The following is a 20,786-nucleotide window of genomic DNA, read 5'->3' as shown; positions in this document are numbered from 1 at the left end:
CCCACACACCCTTGGCTAGGGTGTCCAGGTGGCCTTCCATGGGGAAAGAATGATCATACACATGGTAAATGGAGTTAATACAGTAAAGCCAATATAAACACTGATGTTTTATCTTCTGACAGCATATGAATGTGCAAGCATTAAGTTATAGGAGAAAAGGGGCTAATTTTAGATTTGTTCCTAGCCCTCTCCATGTGAATGGTGTCGCTGTGAGCCCAGCAATGAAGTTCACTGTGTTGTAGCAGACTGCGCAGTTCCTGAGTGTGTCAACCCAGTCTATGAACCAGAGCAGTGTTGTCCTGTCTGCAAAAATGGTAAGACCATACTGCATTAGCTTTCAAAGAGGGGTCAGTGCACAATACAGACGCTCCACCACTGCATACCATTCAATGCAGAAGCCCTCTGCGATCTACCTGTGTGATTTTTCAATGTGGGCATGGCCAATTAATATTTGTATCCCACCTTAAAGTGAAAGTAAGCCAGCAATGGGTGACTCGTGAAGTTTTCCATCTGGGGAATTAAAGCTCTTACAAGCTGACTTTGTTGTGCCCCCTATTATTTATTGTCGATTTATAAGGAGAATTTTGGAACGAACGCACTACCATCTTTTTTGTAGTGATTGGATTTCTCTTTCGTGGAGGTTATGAAGCAGTTCCTAGTACATAACCCAGGACAGAGAGAAATATCAATGCCAGGTGTTTTGCTTGGTACATAGACAAGACTTAAAGTTATCAACGAATTACAAAAATCAATTACTCATGCACTTAAGTAGAAATAAGGAAGACTAGAAAGTTTGGAGCTTTTATTCTAGGTCTTTATTGCAATGGAAAAGTACTCTCATAGTAACTACCATGGAGGGGAACTTGGTTTATAAGTTTATGGGTTCCTTCTGGCCCTTATATGATGGAGAGGTTGAAATGATTGTGGCATGCCAATCACCCGAAGTCAAGGTGATGCCACAGAGAAACCTATGTAGTGCTATAAACCCTATAAGGACAACTTACCAACAAACTCAAAATCACACTCTTGCTATGATTTTGATTGTATAGGATCAAAATATGCAATCAGGTATCAATCAAAACATAAACCTTCACTATGTAACATTCTGTCAGTGCCTTTGAATGGCACTAATATCTGCTTGAAAAGGTAGATCCAGCTCTTAATTAAGCTGAGGTCACTCTAGTGTTGAATTCTTACCTTCTTCCTTGGATTAGCAGTTCTCATCTTCCACTGTTACACATTTTTGTCCAGAATCTGGTATTATGTAAACTCACCTACTAATCTTTTCCCTTGCACAGTTATAATTAATAAAACAAACAAACAAACAGGTTATTTAGCCAAAAAAAGAAGCAAAAGCAGTTCTGATTGTTTTTATAATATTCATAGTGTTTTGGCATCTTCTCATGTGACTGATAAAGAAGCCTTATGACATTTCTCAGGCACAATCTTTATTATTTCTCATCATATAAATCTATTGAGTCAAATGTTAAACAGCACATCTGGGTTCTCTTTTTCTTCTTATCCCTCTCATCCAACTGACCTGTGTCATAGTGACCATCACTCTGACATAGAAGATAGACATAAATATACTCCTGAAGTTCAATGTGATCTAATATATGCAAAAGTATAAACTTTAAGACTTTATATTTTTAAAAGGATATTGAAGAAATTGGAAAAGATACAGGGAGGAACAATAAGATGATTTAATGCTTGAAACATAGGACCTATGAGGACAGAATGAAGGAGTTTGCATAATTTGTCCTGGAGAAGAGAAGGCTCCAGGGAGACTTAACTGTCATAAAGTATATGAATGGTTAGTCTAAAGTAGAAGAGCACCTGTTATTTTTCATTTTCTCCAAGGACAGAAGGAAGAAAAAATCAACTTCCTAATCAATCTTTAAAAATAGGATTGACAACTCTTTGACTAAAGACCATTTTTTTTCCAGAAGCAACTGTCTAAACAGGTCCTTGAGGATCTTCTCTGCCCTGGATGGCCCAGGTTGGCTGTGTTTCACATTTAGGGTAAACAAAACTATCCTTATAGTTTAAAATTCACACCTGGACATACTCAAAATACTGGGGGAATTAAAACATATAGACCAAATATTTAGAGTACAGGTTTTAAACCGTCCTAGGTATTCCCCACCCAAACCTATAATATATCCAGAGTTCGTGTTTATGTCAAATGTTAAATTGGCCTCTACAAACTTAGTTACACTGTATTTTATATCACCCAACATTATCCTATATCTCTCTGTCACATGTAAGAGTAGAAATTTGTCCTCAAATGAAACTCCCTTTGTATATTTTGAATATAAAAATGTATAATGAATGAACTTCAACTGTTCAATTCATTAGGTAATCAATTAGTAACACTTCAGGTCACTTCAGCTCAGTTCAGTCTCTCAGTCGTGTCCAACTCTTTGTGACCCCATGAACCACAGCACGCCAGGCCTCCCTGTCCATCACCAACTCCTGGAGTCCACCCAAACCCATATCCACTGAGTTGGTGATGCCACCCAACCATCTCATCCTCTGTCGTCATTTTCTCCTCCTGCCCTCAATCTTTCCCAGAATCAGGGTCTTTTCAAATGAGTCAGATCTTCGCATCAGACGGCCAAAGTATTGCATTTTCAGCTTCAACATCAGTCCTTCCAATGAGCACCCAGGACTGATCTCCTTTAGGATGGACTGGTTGGATCTCCTTGCAGTCCAAGGGACTCTCAGGAGTCTTCTCCAACACCACAGTTCAAAAGCATCAATTCTTCGGCACTCAGCTTTCTTTATGGTCCAACTCTCACATCCATTCATGACTACTGGAAAAACCATAGCCTTGACCACACGGACCTTTGTTGACAAAGTAATGTCTCTGCTTTTTAATATGTTGTCTAGGTTGCCCATAACTTTACTTCCAAGGAGTAAGTGTCTTTTAATTTCATGGCTGCAATCACTATCCACAGTGATTTTGGAGCCCAGAAAAATAAAGCCAGCCACTGTTTCCCCATCTATTTGCCATGAAGTGATGGGACCGGATGCCATGATCTTTGTTTTCTGAATGTTGAAGGTTAAGCCAACTTTTTCACTCTCCTCTTTCACTTTCATCAAGAGGCTCTTTAGCTCTTCTTCACTTTCTGCCATAAGGGTGGTGTCATCTGCATATCTGAGGTTATTGATATTTCTCCAACCAATCTTGATTCCAGCTTGTGCTTCATCCAGCCCAGCATTTCTCATGATGTGCTCTGCATATAAGTTAAATAAACAGGGTGACAATATACAGCCTTGACGTACTCCTTTTCCCATTTGGAACCAGTCTGTTGTTCCATGTCCAGTTCTAACTGTTGCTTCCTGACCTGCTTACAGGTTTCTCAAGAGGCAGGTCAGATGGTCTGGTATTCCCATCTCCTTCAGAATTTTCCACAGTTTAGTGTGATCCACACAGTCAAAGGCTTTGGCGTAGTCAATAAAGCAGAAATAGATGTTTTTCTGGAACTCTCTTGCTTTTTCGATGATCCAGCGGATGTTGGCAATTTGATCTCTGATTCCTCTGCCTTTCCTAAAACCAGCTTGAACATCTGGAAGTTCACAGTTCACATATTGCTGAAGCCTGGCTTGGAGAATTTTGAGCATTACTTTATAGCGTGTGAGATGAGTGCAATTTGTGCGGTAGTTTGAGCATTCTTTGGCATTGCCTTTCTTTGGGATTGGAATGAAAACTGACCTTTTCCAGTCCTGTGGCCACTGCTGATTTTTCCAAATTTGTTGGCATATTGAGTGAAGCACTTTAACAGCATCATCTTTCAGGATTTGACATAGCTCAACTGGAATTCCATCACTCTACTAGCGTTGTTTGTAGTGATGCTTCCTAAGGCCCACTTTACTTCACATTCCAGGATGTCTGGCTCTAGATGAGTGTGAATGATCGCACCATCGTGATTATCTGGGTCGTGAAGATCTTATTTATACAGTTCTTCTGTGTATTCTTGCCACCTCTTCTTAATATCTTCTGCTTCTGTTAGGTCCCTACCATTTCTGTCCTTTATTGTCTCCATCTTTGCATGAAATGTTCCCTCAGTATCTCTAATTTTCTTGAGATCTCTAGTCTTTCCCATTCTGTTGTTTTCCTCTATTTCTTTGCATTGATGACTGGGGAAGGCTTTCTTATCTCTCCTTGTTATTCTTTGGAACTCTGCATTCAAATGGGTATATCTTTCCTTTTCTCCTTTGCGTTTCACTTCTCTTCTTTTCTCAGCTATTTGTAAGGCCTCCTCAGACAACCATTTTGCCTTTTTGCATTTCTTTTTCTTAGGGATGGTCTTGATCCCTGCCTCCTGTACAATGCCACGAACCTCCATCCATAGTTCTTCAGGCACTCTATCAGATCTAATCCCTTGAATCTATTTTTCACTTCCATTGTATAATCATAGGGATTTGATTTAAGTCATACCTGAATAGCCTAATGGTTTTCCCTACTTTCTTCAACTTAAGTCTGAATTTGGCAATAAGGAATTCATGATCTGAGCCACAGTCAGCTCCCAGTCTTGTTTTTGCTGTTTAGAGCTTCTCCATCTTTGGCTGCAAAGAATATACTCAATCTGATTTCTAGTATACCAGTGGTACCAGTATTTTTGAGCAAACAGACTGAGCCCCGAGGTTTGCTTGCTGTCATTCTTAGTCCAGTAGACGGAACCAGATGACCTAGGTGTAGAAGAGCCAAAGGGGTGATACGTGTGTACTATAAGTGAGTATAACTAGAACAATTTCTTAAATTTTCAACACATAATAAGACTATCTTATTCCAAATGACAAGGTTCATTTGCCCAGCATCGTGTGAACTATTTTTAAGGTATGATACTATTTTCTTATATTGAAAAACAACAAGAAGAAGATAAAAATCTACCCTATGGATTCAATGTATAGGCTGTATATCCTAATTTGTAAACAGCCCTATAACATTTTCTACATTATCTTAAATCTTCAAAAATGCTGAAAAAATTTAACTTGCATAAATGCCAACTATCTTGGCTGCTAAATACTTTCTTTCTACATGCTAAGATTGATCTTTCCGCCTTCCTGATTTATAACTTGCCAAGAGCAAGAGGCATTAAAACTATAAAATGAAAGTTTAAAGCAATATAATCTACTACAAACAATATTCAGTTAATATCAAAATCTTTGTTCTCAGATTAAGACCAAGAAAAAAAGTAAGTAGAGTGATATATATGTAGGTAAATGAAGTTTTCCCAGAAAAGAGTAAAATGTAGCAATTGCCTTTAAAAATAAATATTTTTAATATTGTACATGCAAGGTAATCTGATCCCTAGATAAATAATGATAGTCTCTTTAGTCTCTGTAATATGTAATTTGTAAGAATAAATATAAAGTAATATACTTCTAAAACTTTTCTCTAATGATGTAAAAAATATTTTTTAATTTCTTGGCCTCCATGTTTCCTTGTCTCAATTCCTGTCTCTCAATGAGTCTTCCCTGGTGTCTCAGACAGTAGAGAATCCACCTGCAATGCAGGAGACCTGGGTTCAATCCCTGGGTCGGAAGATGCCCTGGAAAAGGGAACGCCAACCCACTCCAGTATTCTTGCCTGGAAAATCCTATAGAGAGGAGTCTGGCAGGCTGCAGCCCATGGGGTTGCAAAAAATCAGACACGACTAAGCGACTAACATTCGGTGTTTACCTCAAGCAAGATTTTCCAGTGGCTAACAATGAGTACAGCCAATCCACAAAATATACCCCGTTCTTACTAAAGTTAGGTTCGCACCAAGAAGACTATCAATTTAGTCTGAGCAAAATAGAAACATTAAGGAAATATGTGAATAGTTGGGCTTACACAAAACAGGAGGAGAAAGAGGAAAGTAATTTTTTGGGGGGAGGATTACAGTGATTGATGTAGGAATTTATTGTTTTAAAAAAATTTATTAAGCATTTGCTTCTCCCTCCTCTATACATCTTTATGAACTTATAATCTAAATACTTCCCTGAAAGATATAACATTTCTAGACTGTTTTTCTTCCACCAAGACTCTGACTTTGGCCTGTCTTTCAGCTCCAGTCCTTTCCATGGGAATTAATATTCTTTATGTTTTCTGTTTTTATAATATGAAAAATAGATTAGCACAGCATCTACATAAAGAAATTATTTCTATTTTGGAGAATCATATAAATATTTCAAATATTTGGTAACTGACCATTCATTTGACTAGTAAAGTATTTGGGCATTAGATCATCCAAATGACTAACTGCATTTTTTATATTTCATCTGCCAACATGTCAGTGAGTTTTCTGTGCTTTTTGCTGAGATAAATAGTCAGTCATATTCATGATTTGGAAGAAAAAGTCGCTTCATGAAAAACAAATAGACAGGAAACACCCTCCATAAACATTAAATAAGTTTTCATATCCTTTTCAACTAAACTGAATTTGTTATAAGCCCTATTCAGATATTTAATTTCATATCCCTTACTGTCTTCCAGTTCAGTAGTGATACAAATAAAGAAGGAAATAGACTAGCTGAAAGGTAAATGGAAAGAAGACAGCAAAGGGATGGGCAGTGTACAAATAAGATAAAGGACTTTGGAGCCATCCAATGCCTTCTAAAGGTACTTGGCTAAAATGGTGCTATGTATCAACACATACAATGTTAATATTCCTAATAAACAAAGAGCTCCTTGAGATAAATAAGAGAGAAAAACAATTCCACATGGAAGAAAACAGGCAAAGGGTATACAAAGAAAATTCACAGGAGAAGAAAACCAACTGTCTAGTAAATATACGAAAACACACAAACCTCACAACGGATCAGGGTGATAGCAATTAAAACAATGAGATACCACTATTGTGTTGATAATAACTTGAGACTGATGATACCTCAAGTCAACAAAGATACCAAGAGCTGAGAAAATGCTGGAACAACTTTTAAGAAGGCACTATCAAAATGTTCATGTAATTTGAAGTTAATAGTTCCACTTTTTGTACTTCATCCAACATTTATGAACTAAATTTCCACTGCATTTTAAGAGCTTAAATGTGGGAGAAATGTAATAATACTTCAATGGAATAATAAAAGTATATTGCAGCCTGATGTTTTCCACTACTGTGTAAAATAAACAAGGAGTGTAAGAGCAGACTACCCATTTTTTATTGATAATATAGTATTGTAGTCTATATATAATATATACATTTTAAGGGATATATTTAAACATCTCAATTTTTAACTGATACACAATTTTAAATAGATAAATATTAAATTTGTATGTACATAAAGAGCCAAGTGTGGATACACGATAGATTATTAGCAGTGATTCAATGACTGCTTTTAGGGAGTAAAAGTGTGAAGGTAGATGTGGGAGAGACAAGAGTTAACCTCTTTAAAATATTAAATCTTAACAAATTGAGAGTAAAACCAGCAGAAAAGTACACAAACAGGCAGTTCACAAGCAAAATATAAACGTTCAAAAAATATAAAAACTATTCAGGCTCACTAACAAATTAGATTTTTGTTTTTTAAACCCTTTGTTATCTTTGTATGTAGCATAGGAAAAGTTCTATAACAATATACACCAAATTTTTAACAGTGATCCAGTGATCAAAAGAGTAATTAAAGGATGGGGATCAAACCCATTTCTCCTGCATCTCCTGCATTGCAGGCAGATCCATTACCGCTGAGCCACAGGAGAAGCCCATCTATATATAAAGATGACTAAAACATTTAATAAATTAAGACTAAGGGTATATATTAAAATACATTTACCTCAGCCCTAAAAGAGAGAATCATGCTTAATACATAAACATTAATAAGCTCAGGAACAAGACAAAGCTCTACACTATTACTGAAAATTCAAATAGATAGTAGACATGAACTAGCTAATATAATCAGAAAAGAAATGTCAGAGGAAAAAAGTCAGGAGACAGAATGTCTATCATTTGCATATGAGAATATACTTGAAAAATCCAAGAAAATAGACTAAAAACTGATGTAAAGAAAATTTAGTAAGACAGTAGAGAAAAAAATGTGAGAGTACAGATCTCTCTGGGCTTCCCAGTTGACACAATGGTAAAGAATCTGCCCACATTGCAGGAGATGCATGTTCGATCCCCGGGTTAGAAGATCCCCTGGAGGAGGAAATGGCTACCCACTCCAGTATTCTTACCTGGGAAATCCCATGGACAGAGGAGCCTTGTGGGCTACCGTCCACAGGATCATGTAAGAGTCAGACACAGCTTAACGAGTATACAACAACAATAACAAAACATTGTTAATGATGTATAATATATTTAGCTTCCATTTGCCATTATGTTTTTTAATCTCATATAATACATTTTTAAGCTTTAATTTCAAATGGCTCAAAATTGTGAAAGTAATGGATAACAGTGATATCTACTTAGAATCAACAGATACAAGGTGGCTTAAAAACATTAAAATAAATATTAATCTGTGGGGGAGATATATATATATGTGTATATATATATGTATAATATGAAAGTTTAAAAACTCACATCTTATAAAGAGCTATTTTTAAATATAATAAGACAATTTAAATATAAATTTTAAATGATGACTAATTTCTAAGTGTGAAAACTGAAATTTGTTAGAATGCTGTTTCTCTAAAGATAAGTGTAAGTCTATCAAATTTTCCATGTGATGTAATTTTCTTTTGTAAGTTGTCAAAAGTTGGAAAATTTTAAGTACATGAATGTATTTGGGAAGCTTGGGAAATTCAATCTATCAGATATATTAAAATAATATGTAAAGGTATAATAGTTTTAAACAGTGTGATAGTGGAACAAAAATAAATAAATATAACAGAAAATCAGAAAGTAATTCACATTTGCATTACAATTTAACATACTTATCATGTGACATCCAAGCATCTGATGAAAGAATATATTATTCTAAAAGTATAAAAGTTAATAAATTTTTAGAAAAGTGAAATTACATTCCATTACTACCCATTATACAAAAATAACTATCAGTTGGGTTAAAAACCTTAATCTAAAAAATGTGATCATAAAGGGATTTTTTTTAATCTAAACATCAATTTACTCTTAGGACAGGAATGGTCTTCCTAAACATAAATGCAAATAAGGACTTTATAAAAGGAAAAATTAAAATGGTGTATATCTCTGAACAGTAGGCTAATAAATGATTTTACTTTCTTTCCTTTGCTAGTCCATAGTTCCTAAATTTCCTGTAACAAACATTTATGATTCCTATGGTTTAAAATTACCATTTAAAAGAGTTTTATGATTAATAACACACCTCTTATTAGAGATTGCACTGTTATTCTTTGTTATAACTTCTACTCCATAATTAATGAACCAACTAATAATTCCACCACTTGACTTTCAACTCCTTTAACTATGAGATTCTTTGTAAAGAATTTGGAAAACATTGCCCATTTTATGTACTTATTAGGATTAAAATATTCACTTAAGTCTATCCATTTACATCTTCATGAAGCTATTTTGCAAGTCAGCCTTTTAAATGTGAAAATTAGTCTTTCACCTCAATTTGATATTTTCTCACTTTCTCTTAGGTAGACACTAACAAGTGAACAGAGACATTAAACAAACACACTGAAGATGAAAAATTTCCTGGCACTTGCACATATCCATTGGCTACAGAGTCTCTGAAATATTTCATGATGAAAGCACATCCTATGAAGGGCAGTTTCAAAGTCTGCATTTCATTGACTCCATAACTGAAAGTCAGAATTATCATATTCGTATAGAGTAGATGTCAAAACAGAGTAATTATAAACAGACATTTTAATGAGCTACAAACAATAATTTCCCATTGCTTTCACAAAACCTACTCCAAAATATGAAAGGAAATATTTATATTTATGTTGTCTAAAGCCAACAGGATTCCCTCTTAATTCATCAGCAAATTAGAATTCAAAGAGACTATTTTACAATGTTGACACAATGAAAATTAATGCTACATTCATTTCCTGCTAATAACATCTCTTCTTTATTTATCAGGGCTACCCAGTCCTTCAGAAAATGAAAGGAAGAAGGTCAACATATGCAAAAATGAGAAGTTTTTCTCTGTGTTTTCTCCTCAAAATACAGAAAATGCATAGGGACTATTTTTTCTCCATGTAAACATTTGGAATGTTAGGTCTGTTCCTCCCACAAAGCTCACAGTTAAGCACACATTAAGAAGTAGAACTCACTCCTTGGAGTGCCATGTAATACTTTGATGTCCAGGGTATCACTCCCCAGGGCATCTGAGGGACGGGAGGAAGGGTAATGCGTATTCTTATACTGAATATCTTGTTCTAACACATTCAGATAACCTTAAAGATAATCTAGTTCAAGAACAGTAGCTTGGCAGAGTGCTGAATATAGCTCCCAGAACTACCCATGCATTCTATTCTTTTTTTTTATCTTTAATATTTACTTTATTGGATTTTTTCTTTCAATTCTTAATCCCACCTTCCCTCTCATTCGTGAGAGAATGTTTTTGTAGAACAGTGCTGACTTCTAGGATTGTATACAGTAATCTCTAACAAAACACCTCTCAACTGTGAATGATGGCAAAGGGGCAATGGGGATCACTAACAGGTTCCTTGGGAGTTGGATTTGATTCTAGGAGTAATTAAGTGAATGAGGTCTGACAAGGAAGCCAAGACATTCAGTCCTGCCAAGTCTTTTCTAAGGGAGACTTGAGTCACTGGCCTTGACGGGAACTACACAAGGGATCATGTCAGGAGTGTGGAACCACCGGTCCATAATGACTCCCAAGTTCTCCCTCACACAGCCCAGACAGCCGTGTAGCTCTCAGAAGCCCCCAGAGACCAGTGGGTCACTGCTGATGATGAAGGGAGAGTTTCCCTTTATCCAAACCTCCTTTCTGAGGTCAAGGCGTTAGAAGTCCCTCCTTCACCTCAAGTCTTTGCCATATAGAAGTTCAGGCTTTTCACACACAGAGCAAGCTGTATTTGGCCCCACCCCCTTCCCCCTTCACTAATTAATGTAACCCTGTGCAGTCAGACAAAAATAAAACAGAGTTGCCATGCAAATAGCTTTCCTTGACCTGCTTTGAATCTGAATGTCTTCAAAAGCACCTGGCAAGATGAGCCTAGAGGGCCTTCAGGAAGGTATAAATTACTTTAACTTCCACAGAAGTTTCAGAGATCTGAAGCAAGGGCATCTAACAGACTCATCTCTGAGGCACAGATTCCCTTTCTTACAGATAAGACCAAACTTCTTGAGCTTCTACATCCCATAGCACTGGTAAAGAAGGGATCCAGAACTCTGGGTCCTCCTGAAAACATCCTGACACTTTCCTAGCCAGCAGTCACAGCCTCACCCTCCTCGTCAGCTTGAGACACTTAGGACTGATTTCTTCCTGCTTAACTCAGACCTCGCCAGGAGCCCAGGACCACCAGGACACCCCTCATGCCCAGGGCTCTGATCTCCATATGTGCTATGAGCTCTGAGGTAACACCCCAGATCACCACTTTGCAGTCTTGGCCACTGCTTTCTCCTTCTCCATCACACCAACTGCCCCCTTGAATGGTATATATTTTACTTATTTCACTGCTTATCACCCCTGCTCACAGAAGTACAAAGATCATGCAAAAATTTTTGTCTGTTTTGTTCACTGTTGTTTTCCCACTACCTACAACACATTGTAGGTGCAAATATATGTTTGTGAATCAATGAATGAATGTACACCCATATTGTGCTTTTGGAAAAGCCAAAATTAAGAAAATTCTTTGAGTTCTTTTAACTTCTCTTTTGAAAATTATCAGTCTTCTACTTCATAGAGAAAAGCTCTTAAATGGAGAGTTTAGGAAGCATTGTGTGATGGGAAGGAGGGTGTTTTTTCTAATCAAGTTTGCTTTCATTTTCCAGTGGGATTCGTGGTACATATATTGTTGGAAGGCATTTCAAGGTGATCTAGTAGAGACAGGCTGGTTGCCAGGGGAAATTGAGTCAAGCTTGATATTTTACTACTTTATGACCTTTCTATGGATACCTAGATCTTCTTTTTTCTTAAAAAACGACTGCATGTAACAAATGACTGCATGTTCATATGCTTCATATGTTCATATGTTAATGCTAAAGCATTAATGTAATGCTTTAGCCAGTATTACCTATAATGATACATTTTATCTAACAATAGGGATTGGACTGGTTACCAGTTAAGGAAGCCACTAGCATTGACTGAATTTGTGATTTGTCAATATTTGGCAAACAGACTCAGAAAATGGGACTTGAGAGTGGGACAGAGGGAGCACTGATTGCAGGCAAGAATATTTAATTATTGATTAAATAATAATTTCAATAATTATTATAATGATTTATAGTATAGATTGTATAATTATATTAATTTATAATCATTTTAAACAATTAATAGTTGTTGATTAAATAACATTAAATCCACTGCAACCAAAAAAGATGATTATCAGAAATATGGTATAAAACAGGGGCAAAGGAAACTTGCTAACCAATACCTTTTCTGGCATACAGTGATGGGGAAATCTCTCCAAGGATGGCTGTGGCTGAGGTAGAAAGCCCTTGCAGGAAGACCTCTGATATTTAAATGTAGCTCTGAGCTGCTTCAAATCAATCTATCAGAAATGTTAAACCTCTTTTGAAACATATTTATGGTTGGATGCCCCTCAATTGAGAAAAGGAAAATGGGAAGTTCCTGCATGCATACTCATTTTGCTTACACGAGCTTCATTTGTACAAGGTGATGGTACAGAGCAGCCATAAATGTGGCTGCTTGTCAGGGTAGATAACCAGCCACGCCTGAGTCCTCTCTTCCTTTCACCCGTACTTTTATGCATTCTGCAGAAAGCTCCATAAAGCCACACACCTGCCTTCTGGATGGCTAAGCTCAGTTAGTTTCCAATGTCATTAAATAACAAAATACTTGGCAGTGTTGTATCCAAATCTTGAAAACCTGCCTCATTCCAACATACTGTGTGAGAATTTAAAATAAGGGTAAGATGGCAGGCACTAGGGGCTGATGTCCTATGTTCATTTTTTTAAATTTAATTTTTTAACTTTTTATTGTGTATTGGAGTATAGCTGATTAACAATGTTGTGACAGTTTTAGGTACACAGCAGAGTGGCTAAGCCATAGGTATACGTGTATCCATTCTCCCCCAAACTCCCCTCCCATCCAGGCTGCCACACAATATTGAGCAGAGTTTCCTGTACTATACAATAGGACCTTGTTGGTTATCCATTTTAAACACTGCAGTGTGTACATGTCCATCTCAAACTCCCTAACTATCTGTTCCTCCCATCCTTTCCTCTGGCAACTATAAATTGGTTCTCTGAGAGTCTGTTTCTATTTTGTAAATAAGTTCATTTGTCTCATTTCTTTGACAGAAGGAGAAATATCATATGGCATCCCTTATATGCAGAATCTAAAAAGAAATGATGTCCTGGTGTTTAAGATGTAGGATTTTCCATGTCTGTTTTGTCCTTCCTGCATTGGTTTGATGATTTCTTTGAGAATGGAGAGAGATGACATTGAGAAGCAGCAGAGGAGGAAAACTGCAGTGTAGAGGATGACATGCAAACCACAATTCCTGAAGGTTGATGGCTGAAAACTTAATTGGATTGTTTTTGATAGTCCTAGTAAGTACAATAGCTAAACTGAGCGAAACAGTCAGCCCCCATGCAGATATCTGAGGTACGCTCAAGAGCTCGTTCAGCACGTCAAAGTTAGTGCCTCTTCTAGCCTGTCAATGTCCATGTCCCTGAACACATCCATACAGACTTTCATGCTCACAATTTTCTTTTTTAAAAGTTTCATCATTTAATATCACTAAAAACTTGAGGAAAGAATAGTACATCAAGTATTCTTGAATGGTACAAAGAATGGACCCGAAAGAATGGTACATCAAGTATTAATGACACCAATTAACTAACATATATTTTCTTGGCTTTATCAGATGACTAGATCATCAGACATAGGCCCAACTAGTTTAAATGTGGGAAAGAGTAAACCCAGGATAACAGGGATACCATAGAAAGATACTGGACCAAAGAGAGAACCCCTAGGTCAGGTGCCTGTAGGATGAGGAAGGGAGCAAGGAATGCTGGGAGGCTGAAATGAACTGACATGTCTGCTGATGGCATGTGTTCCCTTTTTCATGTTTCCTCAATGACTGGCCTGATAATAATGATTAACCTAACTACTGAGTGTGCTACCAGCTTTCATTTGTTGCAGGGGAGACAACTGAGACTAAAGTATATGAACTACCCTCAGATACATAGCTGGGATTTGAACCCCGCTCTATCAAACTTCAAAGCCAGTGGTGTCTGGCCACTTGTTCTCAAAGTAGCCCTGGGCCAGGACACCACCATTATCTGGGAACCATTCAGAAATGCACATTTCTGAGCCCCTCCTAAATCTACAGAATCAGGAATTCTGGGAGTGAGACCCAGCATTCTATGCCTTAGCAAGCCTTGCAGGCAATTCTGATGCTCAAAGTTTCAGGTGTCTATCAGAGAATGTTTGTTTGTTTGTTTGTTTTCCCTAATAAAGGATGTATGTGTTGGGGGACATTGGGGGAGCAAAAGCTGAAAGATTGTCAGCCAGTGGTGTCTGAGATACTGTTACACCCGGACTAGAAGGAAGACAAGGCTGGAAAGAAAGAGTTAGACACAAAGTCCCCTGGAGTCAAAGCAAGGCCACGTAGGTTGAGAGGATCTAGCAGTGGTAAACCCCAGTGGGAGCAAAGGTGGCTCCCCAGGGCCTAGAAGTGATACAGGTGGGAGATACCAGGCAGATGCTAGTCAAGTTAAGGGTCAAGCAAGGTCAGAGCTAAAGATATTTCTTAATAATAAAGCCATGGTCATTCACCTGATTTTTAAAGGCAGCAAAAGTCACTAGAGGTGTTGTATGAAAGGAGAGAATGTTAGCACTCCCCTTGACAAGGATGGAAGAGGCTCTCGGGCCTGACAACACGCATACGGTTAAGGCATTGCCACCTACTTCGTGGCATCTAACCACTGTTTTTGTAACTCCATGGCTGATTCATGTCAATGTATGACAAAACCCACTGCAATGTTGCGAAGTAATTAGCCTCCAACTAATAAAAATAATTGGAAAAAAAAAAGAAAAAAAAATCTTACAGAAAAACCCAAATGAACTTTTTGGCCAACCAACCCAACGGCTTCACTTTTGCTTCTCTCTACAGATACATTTTTAAAATATTTTTTTTAACTTTGATATTTCTAATATGTCACCACTGATTTCTCTGGACTTAGGAAAAATAATGACAAATGCAATCAAAACATGTATTAAGACTTCCGGAATGCAAGGGATTTCTGTGTGTTAATTTTATATCCTGCAACTTTAGTATATTCATTGATTAGTTCTAGTAATTTTCTGGTAGAGTCTTTAGGGTTTTCTATGTAGAGGATCATGTCATCTGCAAACAGTGAGAGTTTCACTTCTTCTTTTCCTATCTGGATTCCTTTTACTTCTTTTTCTGCTCTGATTGCTGTGGCCAAAACTTCCAACACTATGTTGAACAGTAGTGGTGAGAGTGGGCACCCTTGTCTTGTTCCTGATTTCAGGGGAAATGCTTTCAATTTTTCACCATTGAGGGTGATGCTTGCTGTGGAAAACAGTGTGGAGATTCCTTAAAAAACTGGAAATAGAACTGCCATATGACCCAGCAATACCACTTCTGGGCATACACACTGAGGAAACCAGATCTGAAAGAGACACGTGCACCCCAATGTTCATAGCAGCACTGTTTATAATAGCCAGGACATGGAAGCAACCTAGATGCCCATCAGCAGATGAATGGATAAGGAAGCTGTGGTACATATACACCATGGAATATTACTCAGCCATCAAAAAGAATTCATTTGAACCAGTCCTAATGAGATGGATGAAACTGGAGCCCCTTATACAGAGTGAAGTAAGCCAGAAAGATAAAGAACATTACAGCATACTAACACATATATATGGAATTTAGAAAGATGGTAACGATAACCCTATATGCAAAACAGAAAAAGAGACACAGAAATACAGAACAGACTTTTGAACTCTGTGGGAGAAGGTGAGGGTGGGATGTTTCAAAAGAACAGCATGTATACTATCTATGGTGAAACAGATCACCAGCCCAGGTGGGATGCATGAGACAAGTGCTCGGGCCTGGTACACTGGGAAGACCCAGAGGAATTGGGTGGAGAGGGAGGTGGGAGGGGGGATCGGGATGGGGAATAAGTGTAAATCTATGGCTGATTCATATCAATGTATGACAAAACCCACTGAAATGTTGTGAAGTAATTAGCCTCCAACTAATAAAAAAATTGAAAAAAAAAAATTAAATAAAAAAAAAAAAAAGACTTCCGGAATAAATTATAAGGCTTTTTTAAAAAAAAAAAAAAGTCACTAGAGAAGGCACAGTGATGAAAGGGCAATGTGAGATGAAATCCATTCATCATTTGTCATGCTGATCTACTATGAAGAAGTGATTGCTTCAAGTAAATTATTTTCTGGATTTAAGTTATGATAACTATTAACATTTTCCAAGTTATATTTAAGAATATTTTAATCCCTTTGAACAGCTGTGTCAAGGTCTAATTGACATAAAGTCCACTCTATATTTTAAGTGTACAATCTGATGTTTTAACATATGTACACCTGTGAAGCTATTGTTATAGTTGGAAAAATGCCCATACCAATCACTCCAAAACTTTCCTCAAGTACCTTTGTATTTCTTCCCTTTAGCCCTTTTCTGTCCCAGCCTCACCCAGGCAAATCTCTGTTGTGCTGCCATTATATTTAAATTTGCATTTCTTAGGACGTGGTATAAATGTAATTGTTCAACATGTATTCTCTTTTGTCTGAATTCTTTCATTCAGCATGATTATTTTGAAACTCATCCATGCAGCATGTATCCTAGCTCATTCTGTGTTTATTTCTGAATGGTACTCCATTACATACATATACCACTGTATAATTTATCCATTCACTTGTTGTTGGACATTGGACTGTTTCCAGTTTTTGATTATTACAAATAAAACTGTCTTAAACATTCTCACACAAGTCTTTGTATGGGTATATGCTTTATTTTCTATTGTGGGAATGTCTAGAAGTGGAATGCTAGATCACATGGTAGGTGTTATTTTCACTATTTTTTTTCTTTAATGCCAAACTATTGACATTTCAAAGGGACTGTATCATTTGAAGTTTCCATCAAAAATGTGTGAGAGTACCGGTTCCTCTACATCCTTACCAATTCTTGGGATCATAAGTCCTGTTTAATTTTAGCTACTCTAATAGAAGCATATTATTATTTTATTATGGTTTTAAGCTGCATTCTCTACTGGCTATTGATGTTGAGCATCTTTTCATAAGCTAACTTTCCACCTGCATGTCTTCTTTAGAGACATGTCTGTTCAAATCATTCTCCAATTTTTAAAAGCTGGTTTTTTCTTTGTATTATTGAGTTTTCAGAGTTCTTCATATGTTCTAGAGGCAAGTTCTTTTCTAGACATATGCTTTGCAAATGTTTTCTTCCAGTCTGTGGGTATGTCTTTATATCCCCTTAACAGTATCATTTGAAGAGCAAATGTTTTAATTATGATGAAATCCAATTTATCGATGTTTTCTTTTATGAACCATGCTTTTAGTGTTGTAACTAAATAATCATGGCCTAACCCAGAATCAAAGTATTTTTCCTGTTTTTTTTCTAGAAATGTTTTAATTTTAGAGTCTACATTCAGGACAAAGATTCATTTTGAGTTATACTATGAATATGATGCAAGGAATTGACTGAAGGTTTTTTTTTTTTTTTAATTTGGATATCCAGTTGTTTTAAAAACTTTGTTAAAAAGACTGTTTTTTTCTCCACTGATTGTATTTGTACCTTTGCTAAAAATCAATTGTCTATTTATGCCTATATACATTTTCATCTATTTCTTAACTCTCCCATCTGTTCCACTAAAGATATTTTGGCCACTCTAGGTCCTTCGCATTTCCATATGAATTTTAATTATCAATTTCTGCAAAAGAAAAAGTACATTTTGATTGGCATTATGTTGAGTGTATACATCAGTTTGAGAATTGACATTTTATCAATATTGAGTCTCCTAATTTATGAACATTGTATGTCAATTCATTAATTCTTCAGTTTCTCTCAGCACTCTTGGTTTTGGTCAGTTTTATTCTAGAATATCTTATTTTTTTAATGCTATTATAGCTAGTATATATTATTCTAAAAATTCTGATTAGTTGCTGCTAATATATAAAAATAAACTTGATAGTTTATTGACTTTGTATACTGAAATATTGTTAAACTCAATTGTTAAATCTAGTTGAGTTTTGCTGCTAATATATAGAAATAAACTTGATAGTTATATATTGCTTTTGGATCCTGAAATATTGTTAAACCCAATTATTAAACCCAGTTGATTTTTTTTTATTAATTCCATTCCAATTGCCACATAGACAGCCATGTTACCTGCAAAGGCAGTTATATTACTTTCTTGCCAATTTTGATACTTTTTTGTTCTCTTTTCTTATCGCATTACACACTCTATAATATCTTATATGATATTAAATAGTAAATAGAAGTGCTAAAACAATATATCCTTGTGCCATTCAGGTATGGAATAAAAGTCATTCAATTTTTCCCAATTAAATATGATTTTACCTGTAGGTTTTTCATAGATGCCTGTATCAGACCAAGAAAGTGCCTTTCTATTCCTACTTTTCCAAGAGATTTTACCAGGGATGGAGACTGAGTTTTAAGATTTTTTCAGTATCTATAGAGATGACCATGTGATCTTTTTTTTATAGTTGTAAATTTAGTGAATTACATTGATTGTTTTTTAAATATTAAGCCAATCTTGCATTCCTAAGATATACTACATTTAGTCATGAAATACTATCCTTTTTTATTTTTTTGGATGTGGACCATTTTTTTAATAATTAAATTTATTTATTTTTAATTGAAGGATAATTGCTCTACAATATTGTGTTGGTTTCTACCAAACATTGACATCAATCCACCACAGGTATGCCTATGTCACTTCCTTCTTGTTTTAAAGGAAGTTTTAAAGAGCACTTATTCCCCTGCATCTGTGGGCTGCAGGAGACCCAGACTTCTCATCTCTCAGCAATCTCAATCTCTCAAAAAGAAAGAAAATTGAGGTTTCTTGATTTTCAAGTTTTCTTGCTCTTCACTCCATGCTCTTACGTTATGTTTCCCTTGCAAGTTGTGATCCACCAACAGAGTATCATTGCAGAATTATAAACCACCAGCTGGGCCAACTTGACTTTGAGAGTTGTTTTCTTTTCTTTTTTTTTTTTTTTTTTGAGAGTTGTTTTCTTATTTTTTTTTCCCCATTTATTTTTATTAGTTGGAGGCTAGTTACTTTACAATATTGTAGTGGTTTTTGCCATACATTGACATGAATCAGCCATGGATTTACATGTGTTCCCCATCCTGAACCCCCCTCCCACCTCCCTCCCCATCCCATCCCTCTGGGTCATCCCAGTGCACCGGCCCCGAGCACTTGTCTCATGCATCCAACCTGGACTGGCAATCTGTTTCACACTTGATAATATACATGTTTTGATGCTGTTCTCTCAGATCATCCCACCCTCACCTTCTCCCATAGAGTCCAAAAGTCTGTTCTGTACATCTGTGTCTCTTTTTCTGTCTTGCATATAGAGTTATTGTTACCATCTCTCTAAATTCCATATATATTCATTAGTATACTGTATTGGTGTTTATCTTTCTGGCTTACTTCACTCTGTATAATGGGCTTCAGTTTTATCCATCTCATTAGAACTGATTCAAATGTATTCTTTTCGATGGCTGAGTAATATTCCATGGTGTATATGTACCACAGTTTTCTTATCCATCCATCTGCTGCTGGGCATCTAGGTTGCTTCCATGTCCTGGCTATTATAAACAGATGCGGACCATTTTTAAAGTCTTTATTGAATTTGTTGCAATATTGCTTCTGATTAGTCTGGATAAATATTTACCAATTTTATTTTCAAAAAACCCACTTTGGGGTTCATTGATCTCCTCTAATATTTTCTCTTTTCTATTTCATTGTTGTCTGCTCAACTCATTGTTTCTTTTCTTCTTCTTACTTTGGGTTTAATTTGCTGTTTTTCTAAATTTTAAGGGAGAATCTTTTGTAATAAATTTGGTACCTTTCTCCTTTCCTAATATAGATGTTTTTATAAACACTCTAAGTTCTACTTTAGCATCATCTGCCAATTTTCATATGTTGTGTTCATACACATTAAATTTAAAATACTTTCTGATGTTCTTTTTGATTTCTTCTCTGAACCACAGGTTATTTACCATTTGTTAATTTGTTTCCAAACACTGGATATATTCCCAGGTATCTATGTTATTTACTTCAAGTTTAATTTTGTAAAGATGGAAGATCATATATTTATTACTCAATTTTTAAAAATTTTAATAGGACTTTTTTATGCCCAAGAATATATTCTACCTTAAAGACACCTCTAGTCTTTCCCATTCTATTGTTTTCCTCTTATTTCTTTGCATTGATCACTGAAGAAGGTTTTCTTAACTCTCCTTGCTATTCTTTGGAACTCTGATTTCAGATGAGTATATCTTTCCTGTTCTTCTTTGCTTTTAGCTTCTCTTCTTTTCTCAGCTATTTGTAAGGCCTCCTCAGACAACCATCTTGCCTTTTTGCATTTCTTTTTCTTAGGGATGGTCTTGATCCCTGCCTCCTGTACAATGTCATGAACCTCCGTCCATGGTTCTGCAGGCACTCTGTCTATCA

General features: G+C 36.2%; 1 protein-coding gene and 1 non-coding gene across 2 annotated transcripts in view; both read left to right on the top strand.

Annotated features, from left to right (window-relative positions):
• VWC2L (von Willebrand factor C domain containing 2 like) overlaps positions 1–20,786 on the top strand; it is a 181,046-nt gene that overhangs the window by 26,621 nt on the left and 133,639 nt on the right. Inside the window, exon 3 of the mRNA XM_043910612.1 lies at positions 185–314. Within this exon, the coding sequence (XP_043766547.1) occupies positions 185–314 (130 nt within the window). The remainder of the gene's footprint in view (positions 1–184; positions 315–20,786) is intronic.
• LOC122699021 lies at positions 14,883–15,008 on the top strand. Its single transcript, XR_006342512.1, has one exon. It is a non-coding gene; the product is annotated as a U6atac minor spliceosomal RNA (small nuclear RNA).

Source organism: Cervus elaphus, chromosome 8 (genome assembly GCF_910594005.1).
Source record: "Cervus elaphus chromosome 8, mCerEla1.1, whole genome shotgun sequence".
Taxonomy (NCBI): Eukaryota; Metazoa; Chordata; class Mammalia; order Artiodactyla; family Cervidae; genus Cervus; species Cervus elaphus.
The sequence above is the reverse complement of the archived record's forward strand: the minus strand, read 5'-3'. Positions and strand labels throughout refer to the sequence as shown.